This window comes from Bubalus bubalis, chromosome 16 (assembly GCF_019923935.1).
Source record: "Bubalus bubalis isolate 160015118507 breed Murrah chromosome 16, NDDB_SH_1, whole genome shotgun sequence".
Classification (NCBI taxonomy): Eukaryota; Metazoa; Chordata; class Mammalia; order Artiodactyla; family Bovidae; genus Bubalus; species Bubalus bubalis.
Window position 1 is genome coordinate 19,239,293 of NC_059172.1, and position 12,568 is coordinate 19,251,860.

A 12,568-nucleotide genomic window follows, 5' to 3' on the forward strand; every position below is an offset into this window, starting at 1 on the left:
AGAGCACCCAGAAGAAATGCTACCTGCCCTCTCCCATGCAAAGGCCACCTGCTGGGCCAAACAGCAGCCAAGCCACAGGTTTGCACTGGAGCTGGGAAGAAGGGCAGAGTAAATGTCTAGTTTTGGCCCGATTTCATGTGCCCAGGGTGAGCACGGCCTGTTGCCTGACACTCTTCGCTCTCAGAGTCTATCCTTCTGTCTCCAATTCGAGCTGGTAGAGAGAAGGTCCTGGCATTAAGGACCCTTAAGCTGAGGGCAAACATTTTCACTGCTGTTCGACTGGCTCCTCTCCCAACTTTATCCTGTCATGAGCCAAGGTCCTAGACGATGGAGCCATCAGTCAGCAGCGTTCATCCACCATCCAGGGGACAAGTATGAAGTGATACTGAACAAATGACTCAGTTCACCATCCCCCAAATCCTACTCCTTCCTCAACTCCCCCGACTCCACATCCCATATGGAAGTAAGCAGACCTTCTATCCAGGAACTGGAATGAATGAGCCGCACAGAGTAGGAATGGGAAGATGTTTCCATGACAACTTCTTTCTCCTTCATATTTGCAGCTCCAGCCCCCTCCTCTGACATCATGCACATAAATGGAGAGCAAATCCAGCTCTGTGGATGTTATGATCCTGCCCAGCAGTGTACGAGCAGCTATGAAGACAACCAGTAAGCATACTAGCAGGTATCACTGTTTGGGTTTCTGGACACCCTGATGTCTTGATATACTAAGGAAGGCAGAGCAATGCAGTCAGCAAGGACATGAACCCTGTAGCTAGACCACCTGGACTTGAAACCCAGCTCTACTACTTACCAGCTCTGTGGCCTTGGGGAAGTTATTCAAATTCTCTATGCCTCTGTTTTCTCATATGTAAATGAGGGATAATACGAGCACGCCTTCCTAAGGTTAGCGCATGGATTAAACATGTTAGTAGAGGGAACAACAGGATGATGTCAGCATGTGGTCAGGACTCAGTGTTTGCTATTATTACCAACAGTAGTGACAGTATCTCCAATATATACAACTGACTGCAAAGAAACAAACACGAAATGTACAAGAGCTCTAACTCTCCAGAAAGTTGAGGGTTAGAAAGATGAACTTTCAGGCACAGCTCAAGGAGACTCACCATTGACACCATGGCAAAGTCTCAAAATTACTGGTCTCTGTGAATTCTCTCTCTCCCTAGAATTTTGCACTTAACATTCACTCTCAAAAGCTGAAGACTCAGGAAAGATTTTGGGGACCTAGGTTTTGCAAATCACCTCCTTGGTGACTCAGCCCCTCCCCACCCACCTGGGACCTATCTGCCCACACTTGTTCTTAGGAGAGACTCTTGCCTCAAGAGGACACACCCAGGCAGCCGATGCACCCCCAAACTCAGGGAGATCTGGGTTTGTGAGGTTCTGGACCCCCCTGACACTCACCCCTCATCCTGCCCCAAGTTTCACGGGGTGGATGAGCCATGGGTAGGCAGGACCTGCCCCATTTGTGGTCAGCGTCACACGTGGCAAGCTCCATGGAGACAAAGCACCGTTGGCCTCCATATCAGACGTCAGGCTTTGCTGAAGACCTTTAGTAGCTGCAGGAGTCCCACAGAGAAGGCAAGGATCTTCTGGGAAGTTCTTCCACTTCTCTGCCAGTTGCTAACACCTTCCAGAAATTGGAAGGGGGCAGTGTTGGAGGGGTTGGAAGGGAGAGTGTGAGTCTCTCACCCAAGAAGTCCAGCGTCAGATTAGCATCTCCAAAATAAGCCAGCGTTCCAAGTGGGCCACTGCCCAAGAGTGTTTTATTTTGAGGTTTCAATGTGGGACTGGGTGTCATCATCCGGCCTAACTCCCACTCCCTCCTTGGCCCAAGAAGTGAGTCATCCTGTCCTTAGACAGACGTCCCCAGTCACGGCAAGCAGCCACCAAAGCCACAAACAGATGGGTGATCTCCCTACTTGGGCAGACCAAAAACGAGTCCTGTGGTGGGCCGCTGTCCAGCCAAGCGCTCATCTCAGCCTTGTCCTGGAGGCAGTCCCCATCACCACTATCATGTACAGATAGAGGCCTCCGCATCTTAGGTAGACTGTGCAGCATGTCTTCATATACCTGGATGTAGTAATTTCTATATTCTAATTTTCATTTCAGTTCAACAGTAACAGATAACAAATATGGGCCAAGACTGGGTTCTGAGACTACAAAAATGAATGCGATTCCATCCCTGATGTCAGGGGGGTCCCCCACAACACTGTAGAAGAGAGATAAGAGAAGATCTATCTGGTCTGGGGTTTTCCGCCAATGAGAAGTGTGAAAGTCATGAGCACCTCTTGGCCCCAGAAAAGAAATATGCTTATTGATCTTAATTTCCCTGTGCAGTTTTTAGGCTAATTCACTGGGGACCTATGGGGACCAGATATCTCCTCGTCAGAGACGAGGTTGGCCACCATTCAGTGACACCAGGGATTCTCAGCTGGGGGTGACTTTATCACCACCCCCCCACCCCCATTTGGCCATGTCTGGAGGCTATATAGGCTGTCACACCTGGCCGGGGGCGGGGCGGGGGCGGTGGCAGGCGTGCACTTTCAGAATCTAGAGTGTGAACATACCAGAGATGCACCATCAGCTGTTATCCAGGAAACCCTCCACTTGACCACAAGCTACTTGAGAGCGAAGACTGTGCCCTGTAGACCATGAGCTCTCAAGACTGCTTGGTGCACCAAATGGGCAGCAAGTGTGTGAGCTTTTGCTGGATATATTGTCCAGTTAATGAACTTGCTCAAGAGTGAGTAAATGAACGGCAGGGCAACAGAAATACACACAACCCGGGGTTATTACCGCTTCATCAGATGCTCAAACCTTCTCTTGTGCACACGGCCCCGTCTTCTTCCCCATCACTGAGTCCCCCAGGCCTCCTGGCTGTGCCTCAGCTCGGCAAGGCTGTCAGTCTTGTGGTCCTAGTTGGGCAGGCTGTCACTCCTTGGTACGGTGTTCCCCATGTAGAACCTTAAGGTTCTTGGATAGAGTCCCGCTCTCTCACATTTAATTCCCCTGTGATACCCAGTACGGTGTGGGACCCACAGAAGACACCTTATACAAGCTTAATGACTGACCAGCAATACCACATTATGGGTAGACACATGCGTTCAGATACTTACACACCTATGGGCACACCCACCATGTATATGTCCACACCTAGCAACCAAAAACCCAGTATGTCATTTTTCTTGGGGCTTCACATATTGGGATGATCAAGAAAGAGAGAGCAGAGGGGCACAAATGTTCCCCTCCAAAGTATAAATTTTCTGAACCAGATAGCAATTTAATTGGATAGTAATTTAATTAGGCTGATTCATGAGCTGTGGAGATGTGATTTTCACTTATGCGAAAATCCATGCAAGTTTCTGACTTCTAATCACACAAAGTCATGCAGTTATTTGTAGAAAAAAATCTATATTAAGTCAAAATATACACTGAACTTCAACTGGTAGAATATATGCATGTTTGAAATCCTGACCCTCCTGGAAAATCCGGAGTTCCCAACCGCTGTGTCCATGCCAAGCCAGATCCCACAACCACACACTTAAGAAAACACTCTGGCAGATCAGGCTGGCTTCCCAAATCCTTGCTGGGCAGCTTCGAGGGAGCACACTTTTTAAGAAAAAATATCAACTTGCTAAAGGATTAAGAGTGGCCTTCCAATTTAAGGTTGGAGGCATCAGCCTCCCCTGGTGAGTCTAGAGAACACTGGTGTGTTTCCCACTGAAGCAAAGACACAAAGGAAATTGAGTCATCAGCATCTGGCTGTGCAACCCCTCAGATATTATCTCTGAAGCAGAAAAGATCCCCTTTGAGAACTCCACTTGGTCTGGCGGGATTTGCCACCTGCTTCAGTTCATTCTTTCATAAGACCCACTTCCCTTTCAGTCTCTTGGTGGAGTCAACTAAAATGGAGGGAAAGACAAGGGTAGCCTGTAACTCAGCCTCCATCCCAGCCAGGACGGGTGGCCAGGGGAGGCCCGCTTCCCTCCCACAACCTCCTCTTCACCTGGAACCGTCTGACACTCAAGGCCAAACTGAAATCTCACTTGAGTGGCCACATGTCACCTCACACCCCACACCGACGTTCTGTTCAAGGTCCTTGCCTTTTCTAGAGAACCGTATCAGCCCATCACCGGGGTCCTTGACACTCCCCCTCACTGGGGCACCCACAACCTGCTAACCGCTGAGGGTTCCACTGAGCATGTAACAAGGGGGCTTCCTGGGTCATTGTACCTAGAATGCTTGCAGGGTCAGAGCCTCTGCAAGCCCCCCCCCCTTTTTTTTTTGTTTCCAGGCAGAAAGCCTTGCCCTGACTTGTCTCTTAGACAAGGAACAGCCTCTCCCTTTTTTCCAAGCCTGCAAATGAGAGCATGTCTAGAAGGGCAGCTGGACTCTGATAAGGGAATTGACTTATTTTAGTAACAAATAGCTAGGTTGGCATCTCTCGACAGCTGTGGCCAGGACTGGAGAGAGACAGGCCAGGGCAGAGCAGGGCAGCCAAGAGTTCTCAGCCTGCCGGGGAAGAGGAAAGCCACTCATCCCAGGCTTCACGTTTGCTGGCCTCACACAATTTCCAGAGTCCTCCAGAGGGAAATAACGAATCAAAGGAACACAGGCGCTGGAGGCTAACACAGAGGATGTGGGACAACAGAGGACCCCAACTCCATCACTCATACTAGCTGTGTGTCCTCGGGCAAGTCATTCCATCTCCCTGAGCCTCTCAACTTCTTTATCTGGGAAATGGAATGAAAAGATTGCTAAACATACACAGGGCTGTTGCGAAGCTTATATTGGATAACCTGTTCAAAGCCCATGGCTGAATGCCTCGTATGAAGTTGTGTGCGTGTGCGCTCAGTTGCGTCCGACTCTTTGTGACCCCATGAACTGTGAAGCCCTCCAGGCTCCTCTGTCCATGGGATTTTCCAGGCAACAATACTGGAGTGGGTTGCCATTTCCCCCTCCAGGGGATCTTTCTGAGCCAGAGATTGAACCCACATCTCCTGCGTCTCCGGCCTTGCTGGCGGATTCTTTACAACTGAGCCACCAGGGACAGTGCTCAGTAAATGGTATTTCCTGCAGATTTAGGACCCTACTTCGTAGAGGAACCGAGTGTCAGGCTTTTCAAGCTGGGATGCTGCTAACTGAGAGGGATCCAGCAACACTCCAGGAGACACTGGACAGTACAGAGGCTCGATAAAAAGAAATTTATCATCTTTATTCTTACATTAAACTCAAACTGGATATATTGTCGAGGAAAATATAAAATTGTATTGAGTGTTTAAAGACAGCAATTTAAGGTGTGTTGCTACCTCTGTAGACCACACACTCCCCACCCACTGTAAGTAGTGGAGGTGGGGCTCAGTCCTGGAGGATTAAGGTATTTCAGAGACCTGAGGTTTGGAAAGTGTCCTGTGCTAACACTCGGCCTGAGAAAGGGGAAGTCATCTTTCTCTCTTTGGGGGATCTGTTTCCTCCTTGGGAAAAAGAAAGGGTTTTTCTAAATGGTTCTTGGAGTCCCCATCTCTGAGTCTACAATAGTGAGTCAAGAAATATTTCTTGAATGAGTGGAAAGGGATCTGTCATAAACTAAGAATTTCACACTGCCCAGCAGCCTCTCCAAATTGCGTGGGCCAAACTGGAAAAAGAACGGAAACTTTTTCTACTGGCTGCAAGACTCAAACACACCTATTTGGCACTGTGCCTTAGCAGGAAGGAAGATGTCCATTGTGTATTTGGGGAGCAACTGAATTAACTGATGCTAACCGACCTCAGGGGTAATGGAGGTTGGCTTTGTTGCTGCTTCACCCAGGAAAACACAGCCAAAAGTTTAACTCCCAGAAAGAGGGGTCTCTAATGCTCAGAGGGATCAGAGCGGTGCCAGCCAGCCCCAAAGCTCCAGAGCTCTTAGCTGCACCCCTCTTTCTAAACACCAGGGGCACAATTCTCTAGCAAGGACCTCTCACCCACAGAGGACAGGAGGCAGACAGGTACAGAAGGCTCGCTTCACTGCTCTTTACCCAGGGCTACTTTCTTCCTTCCACGTGTGAAGCCTAGTTCAACATATCTGTTCTCCAACTTAGAGTTTGGGTCTAATGCTGCTTAACTGTATTTGGCCATGTCTCTACTTCTTGCTTTTCAGTATGAAGATCAAACCCTTTCTTCCTCCCCAAATCCTTGCCACTTGCCGAAATGTCCACATTGTCCTCCGGAGCCCACCGCCTTCGCTGGTGGGGCACCAGAAGAGTCTCCCCGCCTCCTCTTTGTCCTTCCTCTCTCTGCCGGCCCAGCCCGAGCCCACTGTTAAGTCATATCTCCTTTCCAAGCCTCAGTTCCTTCCAAATAGCTTGATAAGCGCATGAAAGCCTGGGCCCAGACAGCTATTGCTACTGGCATTTTTTTGCGCTTCCTCCAAATGACGCTGCCCAAAGGGACCACGGAAACCCAGACCAGAAGTAAGCCTGCCCATCTAGGGGGAAGGCAGGAACTTCAAGGGTCAGGACAGTGCCAAATATTGGGGGATGGGGCCCTTTAGAAGAATTTGGGCTACAGGATGGAAGGAGTCAGGAGTCAGAATCCTCAGAAGCAAAGCAGAAGATGCCCCAGGGAGGTAACATATAAATGGACTTCCCTATAGGCGAGAGAGAGAGAGAGAGAGAGAGAGAGAGAGAGAGAGAGAGAGACACCAGCCTGGTTCCTCTTCCCTGAGGCCAGGCTCACAGCTCTCCCTGAAATCTTTCCCTCCTTTCTCCCATACCAAGTCTTTCTGCCTTTCAAGAGATCCTTGGAGCTCCAGTTCCCCTTTGAAAGCCTCCTCTAAAGCCTCTGGTCCACCACCTCCTTCCACAAAATCCTTTCTGAGTTTGTCCATGTCATACATGCCGCTTAACCAGTGCTAACTAAGCAACAGGCAAAGAAGCTTGGTTCACAGAACCAGCAGTCTTCTGACTGTGTGAACACAGACAAGTCACTTAACCTCTCTGAGCTTCGGTTTGTTGCCCTCCTGCAAAACAGGGCTAACAACAGGACACTTCTCAGTGGGCCATGGTTGAGGGTAAAACGAGATAACGCATGTAAAGAATTTAGCACAGTGCCTGGCCCAGCCCAAATGTATAGTAAATGGTGGCTGGTGCTGCCATTGTGATTACTGTTAATTATTATTATTAATTATTAGTTTTCTGATTCAGGAATCTAAATCCTAGACCCTCACTTATCCTCAGTCTAAAGTATCCTGGTAGGACTGTGTCTCTTACTTTCCTGGTACCCCCAGAGCTGGGTTTAATAAACACTTGCTGAGTAGAATTAACCATAGGTTGAGCTGTCTTAATGACCCATCTGGCACTTCTTAAAAGAAAAATTAATTTTGCTAGCGATAAGCAAATCAGCCATGTAATTATCTGTACATATAAAGACAAAGAAAAGGAATGCTGGGAGTTCAGCCTTGCCAGAATACCTCACACGCAGCCACCCCCTCGACAGCCCCTAAGAGGCACCGACTCTGTGGGGATGGGATACCGGCTCAGGGATCCCTGATGCCACCCAGGAGCCTGCTTCCCTGTCCTGCTCCGAGGCTGCCAGGCACCCATTGGGAGCCACATGACTGTCTGGATTTCCCCTAACTGATTGGCAGCCTGCAGGAGGTTGCCAGGATGGAGCAGCTGGCCGAGTCACTGCCTATCCTACTCACACTCCCTGCCCCAGGCTGGCACCTCGTGGCGACCCAGAACCTTGCCACAGAGAAGGTTCAAGTTCCCACAAGCGTTAAAATTGTTCGTGACTGGAGCCAACTCTAAGAGCTTTAGAACCTAGGTGAAAAGGGAGAGCCACAGGAACGCGGGACCCCCTTCTGGGAAGCTTGTTGCCACCAACCCTCACACATGGCAACAGTGCCCACCTCTAGGGCCACCTCGCCAACACCCCTGTCCCTACCCCAGCCCCTGTCCCTGCCCTGCGCAGCCTGGCTTCAAGCGCCCTTGGGCACAGGAGTCTGTTAGTCCAGACACAGGCTGCACGCACCCAGGAGTACAGTTCCTTTCCGCCTTGTGCTCCACCGGCTCCAACCACCCCACCCCAAACCGCGCGCCAACAGCCTGCTGCCCAAACAGCGCCAACTTTTCTGCGCTCTTTCTCTTTGCCGTTCCACAAAACGGTGCTTCCCACCGACAGGCTCTCCAAGAGCTTAGCGCAAATCCTCGCCCAGTCCTCCTTCGCCAAATCCCAGCCGCTCACCGCCCATTTGACCCCGACCCCCCAAGGCCAACGGAGCCCGCACGGCTGGGTCCGGGCCACTCCCTCCCGTCCGGGCGGGCACTCACCGATCTGCGCCAGGCTCAGCTGCACGAGGCAGAGTCCCCAAGCTGCGCGCCACCAAAACGTGTCCATGGCGTCGGAGCGACCGACCGAGCGAGCGGAGTGGAGCCGGAGGGGCCGGGCGCTGGGCGGGGGCCGGCGGAGCACGGGGCAAGCAGGGCGCCCGAACCTGTCGGAGGCTGGGGTCCGGCTGGCAATGAGGGCGCCTCGGAAGTTGGGTGCAGTTTTTATTCGAGGGTTGAGAGAGTGACCTAAGAGGGAGGGAGGGAGGGAGCGAGGGAGGACACACCCAAGCGAGGGGGCTGTGACTAAGTAGCCGGCAGAAGTTTAAAGACGTACCAGCTCTCCTTAGCCCTGGCCCCTCCGCCCCCGCCCCGTTCTCCCCCGAGACAATAAAGCGGGGTGCCTGGGCGCGCACCCCGGAGGGCCGAGGGGTCCCCATGCACCCAGGACGCACCGACTTTTCTCTCCTGGCGGCTGGGAGCGCAGCCTCTGGACGCAGGAGGGAATGACTGAGTCCTGAAACCTCGCCCCTTTGGGTTCAGCTTCTGGCCTCTCCCCTCCGCGAAGTTTCTCTTTTGACTTAGGCTGGGGAACTCTTCTCTGTGGGTTTCACAGGCAGCTGGATATTCTGGGAGAGGGGCTGGGACAGTGGAAGTGTGGTTTTTCCCTGCCCATGGTCGGGAGCTTGCGATTCTTCCAGGGGAGGAAGAGCTCATCGACCTTCCCTTGAAAGAGAAGGGAGTTCATTAACACGCTTCGGGTGGACTTTTGATTCTTACCAGGACTGCTTAGGGAAAGCTAATGGTAGCCAGCCACGGGGCTGGTATTTGGCTCTACCGACCTGTGCATCATCTTCCGGTCCCAGGCTGGCACCTGGTTCCATCCATCCATTCCTCCTTGGCTTACTCACACTCGCACTCATCCTCCCGAACACCCAAGGATTCCTCTATCTACCCATTTTATCTTATGTCTCTCCAGGGCTCACACATCTGTCTACCCTCCTGTCCATCAGTCAGTATGCACTCACATGCACCCAGCCTCCTGTCCAGCCATTTATCCAGCTACATATCCTTTCGTCTACCTATCCATCAACCACATTTTCTTCCAACCACCCTCCCATACAACTTCTCATCCATCTATTCTTAATCTTTTCACATTTCTTTGTAAATTCACATCCATCTATATACTATTCTCCCCTCTATCCATCCATACCCACATATCTGTTTATACATGTACTCACACATCATCTATCCACCCATTCATCCATCATCTACATATCCATTCATCATTTTACCCCTCCTCTCACCCACCCACACATCGATCCCTTCTTTCTTGCTCCCATTTATATTCCTATCTACGTGAATGTTAATCCACTTTCTATTCTAATCTGTTCTACTCAGCAAATCTCAGAAAAGGGAGGAGATTGTCATATTCCTCATTTTGAGTTTGAAAAATCATACTTTGCATTATAATTCCATATCTGTCTGTAGCATTGTGATGCAATATTTGAAAAGCAAATGCAGCATTTATTGCTAACTTGGACTACTGAAAGTAAATCTGAATGAAATTCTTGCCTGTGAGACACACAGAATATGATAGAGGTTACCCGAAACTGTGACAAGACCCTGAAAGAGCCTTGCCAGCATTTTTAAGGCAAAGTAATCACTTTTTTATTTCGGAGAGCAATTGGAACATTTGATCAGATAAAAAGGTTGAAGGAGGACAGCAAGATATGAGGCTAGGGGGTAAGCAGGGGCCAGTTTGTAAATTATACTAGGAAGTTTGAGCTTGATCCCTAAGAAACAGGAAGTCAATGAAAGTTTACTTTGCTGTTGCTGTTGTTGTACTAAAATACACCTAATAGAAAATTTAACATTTTAGCCATTAAGTAGCTTTTCATGCACTCACGAAATTGTGCAGCCATCCCCACTGCTTTAGTTCAGGCTGCCATAACAAAGTACTATGGACTGGGTGGCTTAAACCACCGATTTATTTCTCACAGTTCTGGAGGCTGAGAAGTCCACCATCAGGGTGCCAGTACGATCCGGTTCTGGTGAGAACACTCTTCTGGTTTGCAGAGAGTCATCTTCTCTGTCCTGTCCTGTCCTCACAAGAGGGAGAGAAGGGGATGGAGGGGGAGAGAGAGGACAAGCTCTCTTATGTGCATCTACTTAAAAAGGCACTAATCCCATTCACGGGAGCTCCACTCACATGACCTGAACTACCTCTCAAAAGCCCCACCTCCTAATAGCCTCACAGTGGGAGTTAAGATTTCAACATGTGAACTTGCAGGGAGACAAACATTTAGAACAAATGCTATGTAGTTCAGTGTGAGTTTTGAGTTGGGAAGAGCCTGCTTGACTAGGGGCTGTTCTTGCATTTTCAGGGAGAGTATTTGGAGCTGAAAGATCGCTGGACTTACTGTTCTTCAGCTGCTCAGTGGCTGACATTCCACGTCTCAAGGGGTGGCCCGTCTGAAACAAAGAGCCCCACTTGACCAACAGGTACGCTGATAAACGCTACAGTAGTAGCTGACTTGGCTGAGCCATCTGTGACCAAGAGGACACTTTCCTTCAGCAACTGGGGGCAAACTGGCTTCCAGGCAGATCTTCAGGCTCTAATCACGTGAGACACCAGCCCTGGTGAGTTTCATTGGACAAGGAATGACCTTGGCTGTCTTGTGTCACCTCCAGGGTTTTCTGCTTTCTTCCTTGTTTGTTTTGTTTTGGAGAAGAGGGGGAAAGTGGAATGGGTATTTGTAGTCACTAGAAACATGTTTGTCTTTCTGTTCCATGGAACTAGGTATTTCCTTGGAGACTTCGCAGAAACATACACAGGGATCAAAGCAAAGGCTTAGGTGTGGGCTATGCCTCCCCCACGGGAGAAGGAAATGGCAACCCACTCCAGTATTCTTGCTGGAGAATCCCTGGGACAGAGGAGGCTGGTGGGCCGCTGTCCATAGGGTCGCACAGAGTTGGACATGACTAAAGCGACTTAGCATGCATGCATGCATTGGAGAAGGAAATGGCGACCCACTCCAGAATTCTTGCCTGGAGAATCCCTGGGACAGAGGAGCCTGGTGGGCTGCCATCTATGGGGTCTCACAGAGTCGAACACGACTGAAGTGACTTAGCAGCAGCAGCAGCATGCCTCCCCCAACTAGAGTCCCCATCCCAGCCACAGAGCTCCCTCTGGCATCAGTGTTATACACTAGACTGCTGAGTGAGATTTCATTTTGACAAAGAATTTTACTTCACGCAAATATTAAAAACCACTAGACTGGGTCGTCTTGAACCCTGGTCCCCTCTGCACTTGTGCAGTAAACAATCAGCAAAGGAAGAAACGGGTATGAAAGTGTTTTGCAAACTGTAGAGGGGCATGCAAATTCTTGGGCATTGTAATTAGGATTCTTCTCCCAGGGGAGATCTTTTGCCAGCCTGCTTCCCGATAATTCAGTGCTGGACTGAGGTTGTTTGCCCCCATGCCACAAATGACTCATTTCAAACTGACCTGGTGACTTACTGAGTCAAGGCCACCCCTTGGGAATTCCTGGAACACCTTTCAGAGCAAACCCCACTCCCTTTCCACCCCCGACTCCCCTTCTCTACTCTGCCCACACTACTGGCCTCACCAGGACTTTCCCCACTCTTCTCTGAGCCTCTGTAAAGCTTAAATCCTCAAAATTGCTATTTTTAGGTGGTCAGTGTCTACTGCAGGGGATACTTTTCTAAGCCAAACTATGAGACATGGGAAAGTGACAAAGAGAGCTTGAATTGATCTGGGTTGACGTGAGATTACACTATTTGGGAAGAATCCAGGATGCAATCAGCAGCCTTGGATGAGGAAACCCCAGTCTGAGCCTCGGCTCTCCTGCTTATCAGGCGGTGACTTTATTCGGGTCTCTTAACCTCTGGGAGTTTTGGTTATCCTGTCCACAAATAACACACATTCTCATCCCGTTGACGTTAATAAGAATGTAATCACAGTTATGAGAAGTAACTGAAATAAGGCATCAGGACTCTTCCCTGGGATCCCTGCCTCATGGTGGGAAACTATGGCCCACCAACCTCTAAGCTATTTAGGGAGAGGACCATGTCTTGCCTTGGGTCCCAGGACTAACTCAGTTCTGATGCCTGGTAATTGCTGTCTCTAGCGTTGGTGCTGCGCTCAGTAAATAAACATGACATAAATGCAAAAATACTATCGTTCTTTTCCCTCCCAACACACTTTATAG

General features: G+C 49.9%; 1 protein-coding gene across 20 annotated transcripts in view; it reads right to left on the reverse strand.

Moving 5' to 3' along the window:
• CD44 (CD44 molecule (Indian blood group)) overlaps positions 1–8,805 on the reverse strand; it is an 89,011-nt gene extending 80,206 nt beyond the window's left edge. For 4 of the 20 annotated variants that reach the window (XM_044929264.2, XM_044929265.2, XM_025266229.3 and 1 more), the window contains exon 1: positions 8,337–8,580. In XM_044929264.2, the coding sequence (XP_044785199.1) occupies positions 8,337–8,403 (67 nt within the window). In that variant the 5' untranslated portion in view covers positions 8,404–8,580. Of the gene's footprint in view, positions 1–8,336; positions 8,583–8,788 lie in introns of those variants that run through there. The other 16 variants (XM_025266227.3, XM_025266225.3, XM_025266224.3 and 13 more) reach the window with 12 other exon arrangements.
• Between the last annotated feature and the right edge of the window lie 3,763 nt (positions 8,806–12,568).